General features: G+C 40.5%; 1 protein-coding gene across 11 annotated transcripts in view; it reads left to right on the forward strand.

The window, feature by feature from the left end:
* Nucleotides 1–19,918, forward strand: part of LOC120423649 (calmodulin-binding transcription activator 1-like) — a 380,253-nt gene that overhangs the window by 119,667 nt on the left and 240,668 nt on the right. For all 11 annotated transcript variants that reach the window (XM_039587523.2, XM_039587521.2, XM_039587525.2 and 8 more), the window contains exon 4: nt 1,462–2,340. In XM_039587523.2, coding sequence (XP_039443457.1) covers nt 1,462–2,340 — 879 coding nt within the window. The remainder of the gene's footprint in view (nt 1–1,461; nt 2,341–19,918) is intronic.

A 19,918-nucleotide genomic window follows, 5' to 3' on the forward strand; every position in this document is an offset into this window, starting at 1 on the left:
TTTTCTTTATTTTGTCACGGTTTTCCCGGTAATTATAAAATATGTGACAATTTATTTGTTTATTTGAAAGTCAAGCAATTATTACTAAACTTCTTCTCAGAAAAATGTTAATATAACCACAATTCACAACCCTAACCACTCGGTTTTCATTGACCTCTTCCATCGCAGATTATCCGGGTCAAAGTTTAATTTCTGTCTCTTCAAACAAAACCGTCCCGAAAATCCAACAAAATGCCCGAAAAATCAATCATTTCCCCGCTCTGCTTAATTTTAAACGGGGAGTTTTTTTTGTGCACTTCTTTCCAGCTAAAATTTACCGTCCTCTTGTAAGCCGCTTCGGATTACAATGTAACCCTAGCCTGAAGTGGCGTCGTCCCCGTCACCATCATCGGCGGCCACGATTGAAGGGCCTCAGTCAGTCAGCTGGAAAATCGTTCGTTGTCAATCAACTTTTACACTTCTTTTTTATTTTCCTCGACTTCCGGTTTCAGTCTTTTTTTTTCTGTTTCGCCATGTCTCAGGTGTGTCAAGTGGCAAGACAGGGACAAGACAGACACTTTGGCCGTAGGCTTTTGGAAAGGAAAAAGATAGCGAGCCTTCTTGTGAGACGTTCAATCCGTCAGCTGAGACGGGAGTTTGAAGGGGACTGTTACAGTCGGAAGACGCTGTTCGTGCACTTTTTTTTGCACTTCCGGAGATCCTTCAGCAATGTTATATTTCTTTTTTCAAGAAATGTAGAAATCTGAATTGTTGATTCTAAAATTCAAAAATGTTGAATTTATGAGATTCAAAATTGTCAAAATGATCATAAGGTGGATTACTCCTCACTAAAACCCACCCACAATCAACTGTAAAGTGGAGTTGTCGGGGGTGTGATGTAACTGTTGCAAAAGTCGTCGTAGCACAAAAAAAAACGGAACTTCATTTTTATTACATTGCATTGGCTTTCGATTCCGGTTCGGAAGTTTTTTTCCCTCTCTGTCGCTGTATGTTTAACGTCGAATGCGCTCCATTTCCATCTCGCGCCGCGCGCGCTGGTGTCGTAAAAATTGACTTGCAATTGAATTTTCACGGTTCGTTTGACAGGTTCCGTGTCACTGGGATGGCACCTCCACTTCGGGGGTGGTATCCGGAACGACAGGAGAGCGTCACACAGGTTATGAATGAAGCGGCAGCCTACAATATTTGGCGAACGAATTTGTTAAAAGTGGCACTCAGGTGGATTGAACTCGGGAGGAAAAATTGACATTGATTATGTGGTTTGTGGAAAGTGCATTTGCAGAATTGTTATCTACAACCCTTATTGAAAATGTATTTTTCGTTGAAAATCGTCAGAATTTTTTTTTGCATTTTTTTGTTTTTTTTCGTGAAACGTACTTTTTCCAAATTTTGTAAAAATATGAACACGATTCAAATGTTATTACGTAATTTAACTTTGTTGTTTTTTCATGTTCTCCTCAGGTCCCCCAACGGAAGAGGGTTCCAGCCAGCAGGTGGTGGCCACTTCGTCCGGCGGAAATGTCACGGTCAGCGGCAATGAGCTTACCAAGATGGTCACTACGACGACGCAGGCCACCGCCCCGGGAGGTGCCATCATCACCGGGCTGGACAGCAAAAGTGTCACCATCACGGAAGCGGCCTCCCGCCAGCTGCAGTTCCAAACGGCCCAGGCCCAGCAGTCCCAGCAGCAGCAGCAGCCTCAACAGCACAGTAATATAATCCTGGTGCGAGGGTCGCGGTCCGAGAACGGTCAGATCATCCTGCAGAACACTCACGAGCTGTTGAGCTTGCTGAGCGACGAGGACAAGCCGATTCTGCTGCAACACCAGCGGCTGAAGGCCAAGACCCTGCCGGAAGTTACGACCGCTTCGACGGGTGGCAACACGATTCTGTTCCAACAGGCCATCAAGAGTAACGTGGCCGATGGAACCATTTTGCTGCAGTCCTCGGATGGCCTGAAGAAGACGGCCCTGACCGCTCCGGACGGAGGGTCAATTTTTCTCCAGCAACGTTTGAACAAAAACGGTTCCACCGACGGACCGATTCTGCTTCGTACGCTTAAACGCATCGACAAGTCGCAGTCGATTTTGGTGATTCGCAACGCTACACACACTGCTACCGCTACGGCTAATGCTAATGCTTCCAGTACTTCAACTTCTGCTTCCGTCGTCGCGAGTGCCGCCATGACCGTGAGCGCGGCCCCTGCGACGGCCACTATTGTTAAGGCGAAACCACAGGCGACGGTGCTGACCGTGGCCGAGGATGTGGACATCAAGAAGGAACCGACGGCGACCGTCGCCAAACTCGTCCCGAAGCCGGTCAATATGCCGCTGGGAACAGGTGAGTTCTAGTTGATGTCTTTATCCAAAATTTATTCCTTCCAAGTGAAACAGAAGTTCTGACAAATTGAATTTAATTTCGACTCCAAGTACGTCCCCAAAATCAATCGCCTGTCATAAATCACCTGGCGCAGGTCACGACAAAAGTACACAAGTCTCAACCTCATTAAGACGTTTCCGAGTCTCGATCGAATAACAATCCCGCGTGAAAGAAAGCAAAAATAACTAAATCACTGCCGCCAAATTCCTTCGGAATAACCTAACCCAACTTCCAACGGCGGGGGTCGCGGGGAATAAGAAAAGCCAAAGAAAACATGAAAAGAAATTGAATTTGTACAAAAATCAAAAATTAATTCAATGCCACCCCGAACGCCGTTGACAGTCCCCCCACAATACATCGATGATGACGACGACGACGACGCTGTCGGAGACAGTTGGTGCTCACACCAGCTCGCTGCGGTAACCCTGGACTGTTACTGTTTTAAGATATTTTTTAAGCAAAACCTTTTTCCATTTCAGGCCATTGTAACGGCCCGAAAAATTTGGGGGCAAAAATAATAATTATAAGACTTTAAAGTTTTAATGTTAATTTTTTTTTTTTTTTTTTTGGGAGGGTGGTCCAGCCGCACATCGTTCATGTTGAAACCTCTAAACTGGGCCCTCGTCCTGTCACGTCCGTCAGTAGTCTTGTCGTACATTACAACTAGAATCAGATCTGCCAATGAATTAGTACACTTCGACCAAATCAACACTGACGCTGTATGGATCTGACTCTAGAATAAATGCACAGTTGTGTGTTATTCATAAGTCCAACTAATTCAATTATTCATTTAAGTCCAAATATTCATTTGCTAACTACTTTGGATTGAAAATCTAAATTTTAATCTGAAATCCTCTAAACTTAATGTTCAAAACTAAACGTTCCTTTAACTGTTGCAGTACTACTTCTATCAAAAAACAATAAAAATTTGTGAACTGATATACAAATAGGATAGAAACCGCGATTTGAAAAAGACATGACCATTTACGTCAAAAGATCCGTAGTTCCTCGATTCGCAACAATGGTCGATACAACCATAATCCGAAAACCGTTAGTTCAACAGATCAACGAATTTTGTCCGATATCATTACATTATTGATTGATCGAGACTCTATGGACAATTTGACATAAAAGAATGCCTAGTATTCTACATCAATCAAAGTTTATTGACAGCATTACTCTAACTTAACAATTGCAACTAAATTTATCATCAAATAGATTTGGAAAGCATACAGATTTATTTTAAATGCTAGTGCTAAGCAACAAATCAATTGTACTATCCTAAAGTCCCACCTAAATCCCACATTGTGATAGTGAAAAAATCACAGAAGCAGCGGTGTCTTGTGCAATTGTGATATTTTCACTATCGGAAAACTACCTAGTTCACGAAGACAGCTTATCGGTCAACGCTTAAGCCCTGGGGCTGCGGCAAAGTGAGTTCTCGTAGCATGAAGTGGTGTCCATAGTGCTTATAAAACATAATGTATGCCCAAATTTTAACTAATGCACTAGGATCAAATCATGCCCCTTGACTTTACAAGGCCCAGGGAACTTTAAAGTTTTAATGTTAATTGAAGCCAAATAAACTGAAAACGATTTGAAATGCATTTCACTGCGTTGATAATAATAATAAGCATGTTTGGGCTTAGCTAAAAATATTAGGTTTTTTTGTGAAATTCCAAGTTTTTTTTCTAGCGAAAAAAGAAATTCGTCAATATTTAGATATTTTAAATTCTTTATAAAATTGCATAACAACTGAACTGATTTAAAATGCATTTTATAAAAAAAATCATTGTATAGTTAAAACCTTGGCTTGTAATTTAAATTTTCATATATTTTTTTTATATATTTGTGTACCGTCATCTGGGCAAATCGGGACTACAGTCTGAATAGGAACAGCACGTTTTAATGCAGTTAAATGCTTCAAATTTGGAAATGGATGTACACATTTTGTTGCTCTGATTCTGGTCTACCCAAAACTTCTAAAAAATATCAAAATATTAGGCTGCAACATTGTTTAAACAACTGTCCCAATGTGTCTCGATTTGCCCTAGATGACGGTAATTTTATACTTTATTTGATTTTTTGCGTGAAATATTTTTTTAAATATCGTTTACTTTCACTGCATAAGAGCCTTTAGTGGATAGAACTCACAAATTATCTTTTTTTAATACTCAAATCTTCTTAGTTTGCCATATAAGTATTAAACGACGTGGATTTTTGTGTAATTTTTCACTTTATTTATATTTTTAGTGTAAAATATTGATTTTTTATGTATCGTGAACTTTGATAGTTAATTCTAAAAAAATAAATTTAGAAAAACGATAAATTTTCAAGAATTTCATAATAAAAAATTCTCATCTAGTGAAAATACTTTGTAAATTTGGTGTCATTTGTTACCCATATTGAAAATTATCAAAACATAAATTGGGTATTAAAAAATGGTTTTTTGAAAATTTGAGTATCATATTGCAAAATTTCTAATTTATTTGATTAAAAAATGCTGCTTCGTTTGATACCTTTATTTTAATTTATGAAAATTTTCATATTTTCGCCAAATGCGGTATCCAGTGAAATTTGAACACAATTTGTTGTCGTTTGATACCTATATTGAGAACAATAAAAAAATGAATATTTTCGGATTTTGTGAAAATTTCAATATTTTATATATTTTATAGTAAAAAAGGTGCAGGTGGTTATGTTCTACATGACCAATATGACAAAGAACTTTGTACAAAACTCAAAAAATCATGCTATTTTTATTTATATTTTTTAATTCTTTGCCTATTTATGTAATCCTGAATAATTAATTCTAATTAAATTTATTCAATCAATGGCACCGGTAAAACCTTCTCTCAGGGTCATGGCCACTCCGGGTGTGGCCAATCCTGTCAAAATGGGCATTTTAATCACCAGTATCAAAAACCATGAATTTTGATACCCATATTGCCCCAAGTCGTATGGTTCGATAAATGTCCCCCCGGTAGAACCTTCCCTACGAGCCATGGCCACTCCGGGTGTGGCCAATCCTGTCAAAATGGCCATTTTAATCACCAGTATCAAAAACCATGAATTTTGATACCCATATTGCCCCAAGTCGTATGGTTCGATAAATGTCCCCCCGGTAGAACCTTCCCTACGGGCCATGGCCACTCCGGGTGTGGCCAATCCTGTCAAAATGGCCATTTTCATCACAAGTATCAAAAACCATGAATTTTGATACCCATATTGTCCCAAGTCGTATGGTTCGATAAATCTCCCCCGGTAGAACCTTCCCTCAGAGCCATGGCCACTCCGGGTGTGGCCAATCCTGTCAAAATGGCCATTTTAATCACCAGTATCAAAAACCATGAATTTTGATACCCATATTGCCCCAAGTCGTATGGTTCGATAAATGTCCCCCCGGTAGAACCTTCTCTCAGGGTCATGGCCACTCCGGGTGTGGCCAATCCTGTCAAAATGGCCATTTTCATCACAAGTATCAAAAACCATGAATTTTGATACCCATATTGTCCCAAGTCGTATGGTTCGATAAATCTCCCCCGGTAGAACCTTCCCTCAGGGCCATGGCCACTCCGGGTGTGGCCAGTCCTGTCAAAATAGCCATTTTAATCACCAGTATCAAAAACCATGAATTTTGATACCCATATTGCCCCAAGTCGTATGGTTCGATAAATGTCCCCCCGGTAGAACCTTTCCTACAGGCCATGGCCACTCCGGGTGTGGCCAATCCTGTCAAAATGGCCATTTTAATCACCAGTATCAAAAACCATGAATTTTGATACCCATATTGCCCCAAGTCGTATGGTTCGATAAATGTCCCCCCGGTAGAACCTTCCCTACGGGCCATGGCCACTCCGGGTGTGGCCAATCCTGTCAAAATGGCCATTTTCATCACAAGTATCAAAAACCATGAATTTTGATACCCATATTGTCCCAAGTCGTATGGTTCGATAAATCTCCCCCGGTAGAACCTTCCCTCAGAGCCATGGCCACTCCGGGTGTGGCCAATCCTGTCAAAATGGCCATTTTAATCACCAGTATCAAAAACCATGAATTTTGATACCCATATTGCCCCAAGTCGTATGGTTCGATAAATGTCCCCCCGGTAGAACCTTCTCTCAGGGTCATGGCCACTCCGGGTGTGGCCAATCCTGTCAAAATGGCCATTTTCATCACAAGTATCAAAAACCATGAATTTTGATACCCATATTGTCCCAAGTCGTATGGTTCGATAAATCTCCCCCGGTAGAACCTTCCCTCAGGGCCATGGCCACTCCGGGTGTGGCCAGTCCTGTCAAAATAGCCATTTTAATCACCAGTATCAAAAACCATGAATTTTGATACCCATATTGCCCCAAGTCGTATGGTTCGATAAATGTCCCCCCGGTAGAACCTTTCCTACAGGCCATGGCCACTCCGGGTGTGGCCAATCCTGTCAAAATGGCCATTTTAATCACCAGTATCAAAAACCATGAATTTTTATACCCATATTGCCCCAAGTCGTATGGTTCGATAAATGTCCCCCCGGTAGAACCTTCCCTCAGGGCCATGGCCACTTCGGGTGTGGCCAATCCTGTCAAAATGGCCATTTTCATCACCAGTATCAAAAACCATGAATTTTGATACCCATATTGTCCCAAGTCGTATGGTTCGATAAATGTCCCCCCGGTAGAACCTTCCCTCAGGGCCATGGCCACTCCGGGTGTGGCCAATCCTGTCAAAATGGCCATTTTAATCACCAGTATCAAAAACCATGAATTTTTATACCCATATTGCCCCAAGTCGTATGGTTCGATAAATGTCCCCCCGGTAGAACCTTCCCTACGGGCCATGGCCACTCCGAGTGTGGCCAATCCTGTCAAAATGGCCATTTTAATCACCAGTATCAAAAACCATGAATTTTGATACCCATATTGCCCCAAGTCGTATGGTTCGATAAATGTTCCCCCGGTAGAACCTTCCCTACGGGCCATGGCCACTCCGGGTGTGGCCAATCCTGTCAAAATGGCCATTTTCATCACAAGTATCAAAAACCATGAATTTTAATACCCATATTGTCCCAAGTCGTATGGTTCGATAAATCTCCCCCGGTAGAACCTTCCCTCAGGGCCATGGCCACTCCGGGTGTGGCCAATCCTGTCAAAATGGCCATTTTAATCACCAGTATCAAAAACCATGAATTTTACTACCCATATTGCCCCAAGTCGTATGGTTCGATAAATGTCCCCCCGGTAGAACCTTCCCTACGGGCCATGGCCACTCCGGGTGTGGCCAATCCTGTCAAAATGGCCATTTTAATCACCAGTATCAAAAACCATGAATTTTGATACCCATATTGCCCCAAGTCGTATGGTTCGATAAATGTCCCCCCGGTAGAACCTTCCCTCAGGCCCATGGCCACTTCGGGTGTGGCCAATCCTGTCAAAATGGCCATTTTCATCACCAGTATCAAAAACCATGAATTTTGATACCCATATTGTCCCAAGTCGTATGGTTCGATAAATGTCCCCTCGGTAGAACCTTCCCTCAGGGCCATGGCCACTCCGGGTGTGGCCAATCCTGTCAAAATGGGCATTTTAATCACCAGTATCAAAAACCATGAATTTTGATACCCATATTGCCCCAAGTCGTATGGTTCGATAAATGTCCCCCCGGTAGAACCTTCCCTACGGGCCATGGCCACTCCGGGTGTGGCCAATATCCTACCAGTTTGGTCCCAACCCCATTGCCTTGAATCATTCTGGTTTCCGAGTGACCGTTCTAACAATGTTCTTTAGAACAGAATTCCTCCCAAGTTGGTGCACAACCTGTGTCTTTCAATGTGTGTATGTGTGTGTGAGCAATAAAATTACCACCGTCGATCCGTCTCTGACGGATTTTCAGTCAAAACTAAATTGTTCAGAGGCTATCTGTTAGCTTATATAGTCCGCATGAAATGTGGCAACATGGTGCAAATTTTGCCTCGTCTCCTGCTTTCTTGGAACTGTCACGCGAGAATGTTGCACCATTGTTGCCACATTTCATGCGGACTATATAAGCTAACAGATAGCCTCTGAACAATTTAGTTCTGACTGAAAATCCGTCAGAGACGGATCGACGGTGGTAATTTTATTGCTCACACACACATACACACATTGAAAGACACAGGTTGTGCACCAACTTGGGAGGAATTCTGTTCTAAAGAACATTGTTAGAACGGTCACTCGGAAACCAGAATGATTCAAGGCAATGGGGTTGGGACCAAACTGGTAGGATATTGGCCACAACCGTAGTGGCCATGGCCCTGAGGGAAGGTTCTAGGGGGGGGGCATTTATTGAACCATACGACTTAAGGCAATATGGGTATCAAAATTCATGGTTTTTGATACTGGTAATGAAAATGGCTATTTTGACAGGATTGGCCACACCCAGAGTGGCCATGGCCCTGAGGGAAGGTTCTACCGGGGTGGCCATGGCCCTGAGGGAAGGTTCTACCGGGGGGACATTTATCGAACCATACGACTTGGGACAATATGGGTATCAAAATTCATGGTTTTTGATACTGGTGATGAAAATGACCATTTTGACAGGATTGGCCACACCCGGAGTGGCCATTGCACAGTGTTCGGAATGGCAAAATTAAGTGGAATAAATTGATAACTCTTTTATTTGACGTCCTAGCCAAATGGTGTCTTCGGAAGAGTTGTTGTACTTGATAAGGGCTATCTTTTGAAGATATTGACATACAGGGTGACGACCTTCCAGGGTGTCAACCATAATTAACTATGTTGGATGACGTTGTATGGCTTTGGTGTCTTGGGCAAAGTTGTAGAGGAGAAAAATTCACGAAGGTTGGTCCAAGGCGTCAAATTTGTAGCTCTTAATCTACTCGAGATATACGCCAGTTTTGCAAAAATGGTCCAAAAAGCACTTTTTTGTGATAACTTAAAATGTTAGCGTTTTAGCGGCCTACTATGTTTTGAAGAGTTGTTTATGACATAAAATTTCATATCTTTGCCGAAAACAGCAAAATGTTTTGAGCCTTTATTGAGGAGTTATAACCATTTGTAAGTGATTTTGAGCCTATTTTCAAGTTGCAATGTTTTCAAAATGGCGCATTTTGGCGCAAAACCGAACAATGCACCTGAAAGTACACACTTTCAACTACATTTCCTGAAAATATCTCCGTGTATATATTTTTAGATATCTCAATTTGAATTTGCCGATTTTTAATCAATTTATTTATAAATGTTATTCGAAATCATAATGAATACAAGGTGAAAATCGGTAAATTGAAGGGTAAATTGATCGATTTTTATGGAAATTACATTGTCTATGAAAAAATACGACAACCTTTCCAGAGTGACCACATATGAAAGGAAATACTTAATTTTAAATACGAACAATTATTTAAAATTTTCACTTACATTATTTTTGGGAAAAACATGTATTTGTTCATAATTTTAAAATGTGTATCATAGTTTTAAGCATGAACAATGTTTTACTGAGGGCGTCAATAATTAGAGTTCACGCGCGGTGATACGACCGCAAGATAATGGTAGCATGACAGCCGCAAGACAACCGCAGAACAAATTTTTGGCTGTTGTCAAAGGTTGCCTTGAGTTTTGAGCTGACTTTTTGGAAAATATTCAAAACAAACCAAGTTGACAGCCAAATCAACCAGAATTTCAGTTCAACTTGCTGATTTTTATAAGGCGGCAATAATCTTCAGTCAATCACAGCGAAGGAGAAACGTGATTTTATCTCGCAATAAGCAATATTAAAATCGATCAATTTACCCTTTCAATTTACTGATTATTACCACGTTTCAATAAGATTCCGCTTAAAAATTATAAATATATTGATTAATAAAAACCGTTAAATTCAAATTGAGATACAGTGGACTCTCTCGTTGTCGATATTGAAGGGACCGTCGAGAGCAGGAGTTATGAAATTATAGAACAAAAAATCAAAGCAATCTATTTGGAGGGACTGAACAATTTATTAACAGCTGGAGTAATATTGATATCGAGAAGATCGACAACGAGAGAGTCCACTGTATCTCTAAATCGACACCGATAGACACGGAGATATTTTCAGAAAATGTAGTTGAAAGTGTGTACTTTCATGTGCATTGTTCGGTTTTGCGCCAAAATTCGCCATTTCGAAAACATTGCAACTTGAAAATATGCTCAAAATCACTTACAAATGGTTATAACTCCTCAATAAAGGCTCAAAACATTTTGCTGTCTTGGGCAAAGATGTGTAATTTTATGTCAAAAACAACTCTTCAGAACATAGTAGGCCGCTAAATTGCTAACATTTTAAGTTATCACAAAAAAGTGCTTTTTTACCATTTTTGCAAAAATGACGTAGTAGATTAAGAGCTACAAATTTGGCGCCTTTGACAAACTTTCATGAAATTTTCTCCTCTACAACTTTGCGCAATACACCAAAGCCCTACAACGTCATCCAACAGAGTTAGTTTTTGGTTGACACCCTGGAAGGTCGTCACCCTGTATGTCAATATCTTCAAAAGATAGCCCTTATCAAGTACAACAACTCTTCCGAAGACACCATTTGGCTAAGAGGTCAAATAAAGGAGTAATCAATTTATTCAATTGCCCTGAGGGAAGGTTTTACCGGGGGGATATTTATCGAACCATATTGATACTGGTAATGAAAATGGACATTTTGGCAGGATTGGCCTCAACCGAAGTGACTATGGCCCTGGGGAAGGTTCTACCGGGGACATTTATCGAACCATACGACTTGGGACGGTACCAAAAACCATGAATTTTGATACCCATATTGCCCCAAGTCTTATGGTTCGATAAATGTCCCCCCCGGTAGAACCTTCCCTCAGGGCCATGGCCATTCCGAGTGTGGCCAAACCTGTCAAAATGGCCATTCTACCATGAATTTTGATACCCATATTTTCCCATTCGTATGGTTCGATAAATGTCCCCCCGGTAGAACCTTCCCTCAGGGCCATGGCCACTCCGGGTGTGGCCAATCCTGTCAAAATGGCCATTTTCATCACCAGTATCAAAAACCATGAATTTTACTACCCATATTGTCTCAAGTCGTATGGTTCGATAAATGTCCCCCCGGTAGAACCTTCCCTCAGGGCCATGACCACTCCGGGTGTGGCCAATCCTGTCAAAATGGCCATTTTCATCACCAGTATCAAAAACCATGAATTTTACTACCCATATTGTCCCAAGTCGTATGGTTCGATAAATGTCCCCCCGGTAGAACCTTCCCTCAGGGCCATGGCCACTCCGGGTGTGGCCAATCCTGTCAAAATGGCCATTTTCATCACCAGTATCAAAAACCATGAATTTTGATACCCATATTGTCCCAAGTCGTATGGTTCGATAAATGTCCCCCCGGTAGAACCTTCCCTCAGGGCCATGGCCACTCCGAGTGTGGCCAATCCTGTCAAAATGGCCATTTTCATCACCAGTATCAAAAACCATGAATTTTGATACCCATATTGTCCCAAGTCGTATGGTTCGATAAATGTCCCCCCGGTAGATCCTTCCCTCAGGGCCATGGCCACTCCGGGTGTGGCCAATCCTGTCAAAATGGCCATTTTCATCACCAGTATCAAAAACCATGAATTTTGATACCCATATTGTCCCAAGTCGTATGGTTCGATAAATGTCCCCCCGGTAGAACCTTCCCTCAGGGCCATGGCCACTCCGAGTGTGGCCAATCCTGTCAAAATGGCCATTTTCATCACCAGTATCAAAAACCATGAATTTTGATACCCATATTGTCCCAAGTCGTATGGTTCGATAAATGTCCCCCCGGTAGATCCTTCCCTCAGGGCCATGGCCACTCCGGGTGTGGCCAATCCTGTCAAAATGGCCATTTTCATCACCAGTATCAAAAACCATGAATTTTGATACCCATATTGTCCCAAGTCGTATGGTTCGATAAATGTCCCCCCGGTAGAACCTTCCCTCAGGGCCATGGCCACTCCGGGTGTGGCCAATCCTGTCAAAATGGTCATTTTCATCACCAGTATCAAAAACCATGAATTTTGATACCCATATTGTCCCAAGTCGTATGGTTCGATAAATGTCCCCCCGGTAGAACCTTCCCTCAGGGCCATGGCCACTCCGGGTGTGGCCAATCCTGTCAAAATGGCCATTTTCATCACCAGTATCAAAAACCATGAATTTTACTACCCATATTGTCCCAAGTCGTATGGTTCGATAAATGTCCCCCGGTAGAACCTTCCCTCAGGGCCATGGCCACTCCGGGTGTGGCCAATCCTGTCATAATGGCCATTTTCATCACCAGTATCAAAAACCATGAATTTTGATACCCATATTGTCCCAAGTCGTATGGTTCGATAAATGTCCCCCCGGTAGAACCTTCCCTCAGGGCCATGGCCACTCCGGATGTGGCCAATCCTGTCAAAAAGGCCATTTTCATCACCAGTATCAAAAACCATGTATTTTGATACCCATATTGCCTAAAGTCGTATGGTTCGATAAATGTCCCCCCGGTAGAACCTTCCCTCAGGGCCATGGCCACTCCGGGTGTGGCCAATCCTGTCAAAATGGCCATTTTCATCACCAGTATCAAAAACCATGAATTTTGATACCCATATTGCCTAAAGTCGTATGGTTCGATAAATGTCCCCCCGGTAGAACCTTCCCTCAGGGCCATGGCCACTCCGAGTGTGGCCAATCCTGTCAAAATGGCCATTTTAATCACCAGTATCAAAAACCATGAATTTTGATACCCATATTGTCCCAAGTCGTATGGTTCGATAAATGTCCCCCCGGTAGAACCTTCCCTCAGGGCCATGGCCACTCCGAGTGTGGCCAATCCTGTCAAAATGGCCATTTTAATCACCAGTATCAAAAACCATGAATTTTGATACCCATATTGTCCCAAGTCGTATGGTTCGATAAATGTCCCCCCGGTAGAACCTTCCCTCAGGGCCATGGCCACTCCGAGTGTGGCCAATCCTGTCAAAATGGCCATTTTCATCACCAGTATCAAAAACCATGAATTTTAATACCCATATTGTCCCAAGTCGTATGGTTCGATAAATGTCCCCCCGGTAGATCCTTCCCTCAGGGCCATGGCCACTCCGGGTGTAGCCAATCCTGTCAAAATGGCCATTTTCATCACCAGTATCAAAAACCATGAATTTTGATACCCATATTGCCCCAAGTCGTATGGTTCGATAAATGTCCTCCCGGTAGAACCTTCCCTCAGGGCCATGGCCACTCCGGGTGTGGCCAATCCTGTCAAAATGGTCATTTTCATCACCAGTATCAAAAACCATGAATTTTGATACCCATATTGTCCCAAGTCGTTTGGTTCGATAAATGTCCCCCCGGTAGAACCTTCCCTCAGGGCCATGGCCACTCCGGGTGTGGCCAATCCTGTCAAAATGGCCATTTTCATCACCAGTATCAAAAACCATGAATTTTACTACCCATATTGTCCCAAGTCGTATGGTTCGATAAATGTCCCCCGGTAGAACCTTCCCTCAGGGCCATGGCCACTCCGGGTGTGGCCAATCCTGTCAAAATGGCCATTTTCATCACCAGTATCAAAAACCATGAATTTTGATACCCATATTGTCCCAAGTCGTATGGTTCGATAAATGTCCCCCCGGTAGAACCTTCCCTCAGGGCCATGGCCACTCCGAGTGTGGCCAATCCTGTCAAAATGGCCATTTTAATCACCAGTATCAAAAACCATGAATTTTGATACCCATATTGTCCCAAGTCGTATGGTTCGATAAATGTCCCCCCGGTAGAACCTTCCCTCAGGGCCATGGCCACTCCGAGTGTGGCCAATCCTGTCAAAATGGCCATTTTCATCACCAGTATCAAAAACCATGAATTTTAATACCCATATTGTCCCAAGTCGTATGGTTCGATAAATGTCCCCCCGGTAGAACCTTCCCTCAGGGCCATGGCCACTCCGGGTGTGGCCAATCCTGTCAAAATGGCCATTTTAATCACCAGTATCAAAAACCATGAATTTTGATACCCATATTGTCCCAAGTCGTATGGTTCGATAAATGTCCCCCCGGTAGATCCTTCCCTCAGGGCCATGGCCACTCCGGGTGTAGCCAATCCTGTCAAAATGGCCATTTTCATCACCAGTATCAAAAACCATGAATTTTGATACCCATATTGCCCCAAGTCGTATGGTTCGATAAATGTCCTCCCGGTAGAACCTTCCCTCAGGGCCATGGCCACTCCGAGTGTGGCCAATCCTGTCAAAATGGCCATTTTAATCACCAGTATCAAAAACCATGAATTTTGATACCCATATTGTCCCAAGTCGTATGGTTCGATAAATGTCCCCCCGGTAGAACCTTCCCTCAGGGCCATGGCCACTCCGGGTGCGGCCAATCGTGTCAAAATGGCCATTTTAATCACCAGTATCAAAAACCATGAATTTTAATACCCATATTGCCCCAATTTGCATGGTTCCGTAAATGTCCTCCCGGTAGAACCTTCCCCAGGGCACTGGCCACTCCGGGTGTGGCCGATATCCTACCAATTTGTTCAAAATCATTTCGGTATTCCGGTGACCGTTCTGGCAACCGTCAATATCTTCTTGGACCTCCCTCAAGTTTATGCACCACCTGTTTCTTTCAACGTGTGCGTGTGTGTGTGAGCATTAAAATTCCCAACGTAAGGTCCTTCTTTGATGAAAGTCTGATGGACACTAAATCCTCCAGAGGGCTAACTTTTAGCTTAAATAGTTTTCACGGCATCCACGCAACAGAAACAGAATGTCACGCCGAGGGCATGCGACGGTAACGCTACATTTTCGAAAAATTTTGCATTGACACCGCAGATAGAGCTTTAAGACAAAGTCCTTTGTCAAAATCTGATCTAGTTAAAATCAATTTAAAAATTGGGATCGTTTGATACCTTTATTCCAAAATATGAAAATATGGAGTATGGACACTCTCTAAACTACTACATTTTCAGAAACAAACAGTTTTGAGGAAATGCATTCATGATGATAGTTCTATCTTTTCTTCAGTTTTCTGATCGATTTGGTGTCTTCAGCAAAGTTGTAGGTTATGATAAGGAAAATCCAGAGGTTACGCTCTACAAAATTCTAGCTTTTTAACGTTTTTTTTCACTAAACGTGATATTTCCACAACAGTATTAAAAAATGATATTTTTGGGGGACCCAAAAAGACAATTTTGAATTATTGAGAAGCCTAGACAAAAAATGTTTACGAAAATATTTTTTTTAAGAAAACCATATTTGTTTTTCTAAAAACTTAGTAAGGCCGTTGCAAATATTTTTCAAATATTACTCGGCTTAAAAGTCGGCCTGAATCCCGGTACGAGAATCGAACTCACGACCTCTGGATTGGAAACCCTGCACGCCGCTAGTCGAAACCCATCCCCTACCGGTCAGTATTCCCAGTGAGTATATTTACTCTTTTAAGGGATCTGACTTTGCCGAGCCAGACAGGAATCGAGCCCATCACCTTCCGCTTACAAGGCGAAACTCGTAACCTCACGGCCACGGAAGCGGAAGAGTTTAAGCAACCGAAAACCAGTAAAAATGCACTTTCCTGCGTTTATAATCATATTTAGCATGTTTGAACTCCTTTGAAAACAGTTTAATTTTTCATGAAATACCAATGCACAGTCCCAAAATTTAAATGTATAAATTCTTAAATTCAATTATCTTTAAAAGATTCCGAGATATGATTTTTTAATAGACTTGGGGTATTATCTGAAAAAAATCGTTAAAAATATAAATTTCAGCGTATTTAAAAATCTTTGAAAAGCTTAAAAAAATATCTTCATTTTTCAAATGATTATGGATTTGGTAGTTTGATGTTCTTTTTCTAATACGATTTGTTTTTGTTTAGTTTTCTGAAATTTAGCATAACTTGAAATTTTTAAAAATTTTATTGTTTTTTATTTATTATTTTTCGCCAGCGGAGGGTTACCTCCTCGGAAGTCAAATCAACAATATACCGAAAAAGAATGGATTTCCACTCAGTCTCGAAGCGGCCCACCTTCCGATCCCAATCGAAGGAAAACAGATTGCAAAAAGTGTCGCCTTTTGAACTCACCCCCGATCCGTTCACCCTTTCCCACCCTTTTACCACAAAGTTTTCCCCCACTTTGAAAAGGAGGAAAGGAACGAAACGTAATCGAGCGACAAAAGTGTGAAAAATGTGCCCCGAAGAAGAACGCCCTTCGCCGACGGCGGCCAGGCAACATTTGTCACACCAGCCAGCCCCGGGGCCAGACAAATTTAAAAGGTGTCCCCCCTACCACCACCCTGAGTTGTAGGGTTTTCCTAAGTCAAATTTTGAGGGTTCAAGTGCGGGGTAGGGGTGAGAGTTGCCACTTCGACAAGATCATCTTCATGTTATGCAAATACACAATAAATTCACATTTTTCGTCGTCATCGTCTTGTGGGTTGAGGGAGAGTGGGAAATGAAACTGAACAAATATCGGGTGAAAATGGGAAAGCTGGTGTTGGGAAAACGTGAACTCATTTTGAACTTCCACGCCAGCTCAGCGCTGTGGAGTTGAAGGGATGAGTTGTGATACAAGTTGGAGTTCAGAAGTCAAATGTTGAAATAAACAAGGATCATGACTTCTTCTCGTTGTCGATTCGGTTTTGTTGTATTCATTGTTTTGAATTTTGTCCTACTAACAAAAACTACCCAAATGATGGTCCTTGTCCTTTCAAAACATAAACGCGACCTAATTGGCAACCTCACAACCAAAAGAACGACCACTATTATCGTCATAATAAACCTTCAAAAATGTTCCTTCCTGTTTGCTTTCCGAAAAAAAAAACCCACCAAACAACCCTTGAACCGACCACAATGCCAAGCAGGCATAAAATTAAGATAATTATTACTTTTCAACTTGAATAACTCAAGAGCATCCTCGTTTCGTTCGTTATGCTAGCAAGAGAGGATCATAAAAGCATTACCAGATAAAGACAACACGAATAAAATCAGCTGAAAAGCGTCCGACAAATGTTTTCGACAAACGTTGAAAATTCAAGGGAAATGGCGGTGAGGGGAATTTCTTTTGTTTTTCAATACGTCTGTCCGTGTTGGAACTGGCAACGTTTTGACAAGGACAGATTTTCCGGGGTCGCTTTCTTGGCTACTGAAAAGTGAAAAGTCAAACCTGGGGATCTCCGCACCACAACTCCGGTTGATGTTTTCAGTTTTCCTTCCTTGATTTCGAGTCAGTGTTGTAAGTTTGATAATTGTATTATTACTAATTTTATTTTATTTTTAATGTTTTTTAAAATCTAGTTTTAGATGATATTCTCTCAATACTCCAACATCAAAAGCAGAACAATTTTACCATAAATTAGGCTGGTACAAATATTTTTGAAAGTTTTTGTCACCCCGGGCACCTTTAAAATCAAAAGGCAAAGAATGTTTTTTTTCGAAGAACTTAAAAAATTCAATGGAAGTACAATCAGCTGAAATCAATTTAAAATGCATTCCCCTGTGTTTAGAGTTATTTTTAGCATGTTTAGATGTATTCAAAAATCTTTTGAATTTTCGAAAATTGTCGATGTACAAAAAGTTCTTTTTGCAATTTTTTTTGTTTTCGTCAAATTTTACATTGATTGAAAACTAATGATTGCAAAACAACAGAACTATTGTAAAATGCATTTTAAAACACTTTTTTCAATCAAATGTTGAAAAGTTTGCTTGTTATTTAAATTTTTATATTTTTTTGCCTCCCTCCCTCGACCCCGTCCTGAGCCGAGGGACAAAAACAAGTCTCCATAATATTTTGGCAGCTGTCCTTACAAAAAGACTGTTAAAATGTTCTGATCGTAGTTGTTTGCAATTTACAGGAAATTTTCTGATCTTTTCGAATATTTTTATGGACGAACTAATGAACCAAAATTATTGTCTCCTTTTATCGTTGAAAAAGTACATACAAAATTGCATCCACATAAAAAAAAATTGAAATCGGGAAAGCCTTAAAAAATTGAAACACTTTAAAAAATCACGGCCATAAATTGTTTTTTTCAGCTTTTTTTATCCCTCCAAACATTTCAAATAGACCTAACCTTAGTGTATACAAAAATAATATTTTAAATTTGATTAGAACTTGATTAGAACTTAAATCACATTTTAAATCTAATCCAATCCAATAAACCTAATTAAATCTAACTTATCTAATCTAATTTATTTTAATCTGGATAAATCTAATCTTATGTTATCCAATCGACCATTCACTTAGCTACTTTTTTTTTATTTCATTCCTTCATGAATTCTGTAGATAAGATTGGATTAGATTAAAATAAGATTAGATTCATAGAATAGATTAGATTTATTAAGTCTAGTATATTCTAATCTTATCTAATATAATCTGATCATATCTTATTTAAATCTAAACAACTCTAAACAAATCTTAACAAAATTAAAACAAATATAAACAAATCTAAACAAATCCAAGGAAATCTAAACATATCTTAACTAATCTAAACTAATCTAAACTTATCCAAACTAATCTAAACTAATCTAAACTAATCTAAACTAATCTAAACTAATTTAAACTAATCTAAACTAATCTAACTAATTATTATGTTTTTTTTTTTAAATTTAATTTCATTCCTTCACGACTTCTGTAGATAAGATTGGATTAGATTAAAATAAGATTAGATTCAAAGAATAGATTAGAGTAATTAAGTCTAGTTCATTTTAATCTAATCTAATGTAATCTGATCATATCAAATTTAAATCTAAACAACTCTAAACAAATCTCAACAAAATTAAAACAAATATAAACAAATCTAAACAAATCCAAGGAAATCTAAACAAATCTTAACTAATCTAAACTAATCTAAACTTATCCAAACTAATCTAATCCAAACTAATCTAATCTAAACTAATTTAATTTATTATTTTCAAATTTCAGCTTATCTAAACTAATCTAAAGAAGTCGTTGAAGAAGTGACTTTTTTGCAAAAAAAAAAACAAAATAATAGAAATGCAAATGATAATAAATTTGCTTAAGGCCGTTGCACATATTTTTACTGTGACCAAAATCGAGGGGGGCAAAAAAATAAAAAAGTTTAAAAATTGAATTTACGAGCCACACTTATTTTTTGACCGGCCCGTGGCTTAATGGCTACGGCTCCCGCCTCATAAGCGGAAGGTTCAGGGTTCGATTCCCGACCGGTTTACTTGAAATTTTTCGACTGTAATTGAACTTTGAATATGAACAAAAAACGCATAGAATCAGGTGGGATTCGAACTCACACCTTTGGATTGGAAGTCGGATGCTCTAGCCATTCGGCCACCAAGGGATTATTACTCCTAGCGTGAATCAATCCGTAGTGGTGAAGTAATGTCACAAGGTCATTTACTATATAATACAACAATCCCTTCCCCAACGATTCCCCTACACACCTCACACCATTATAATCTATAAATAACTCGAACCGGTTGGTACGGTATGTCCCCGGCTTCTTCTTCTTCCCCTGATGGTTCTATGAAATGTGGGATCCGTTCTTAGAATCTGTCTCATGCGGTTAA

The sequence above is a fragment of the Culex pipiens genome, chromosome 3, assembly GCF_016801865.2.
Source record: "Culex pipiens pallens isolate TS chromosome 3, TS_CPP_V2, whole genome shotgun sequence".
NCBI classification, from domain to species: Eukaryota; Metazoa; Arthropoda; class Insecta; order Diptera; family Culicidae; genus Culex; species Culex pipiens.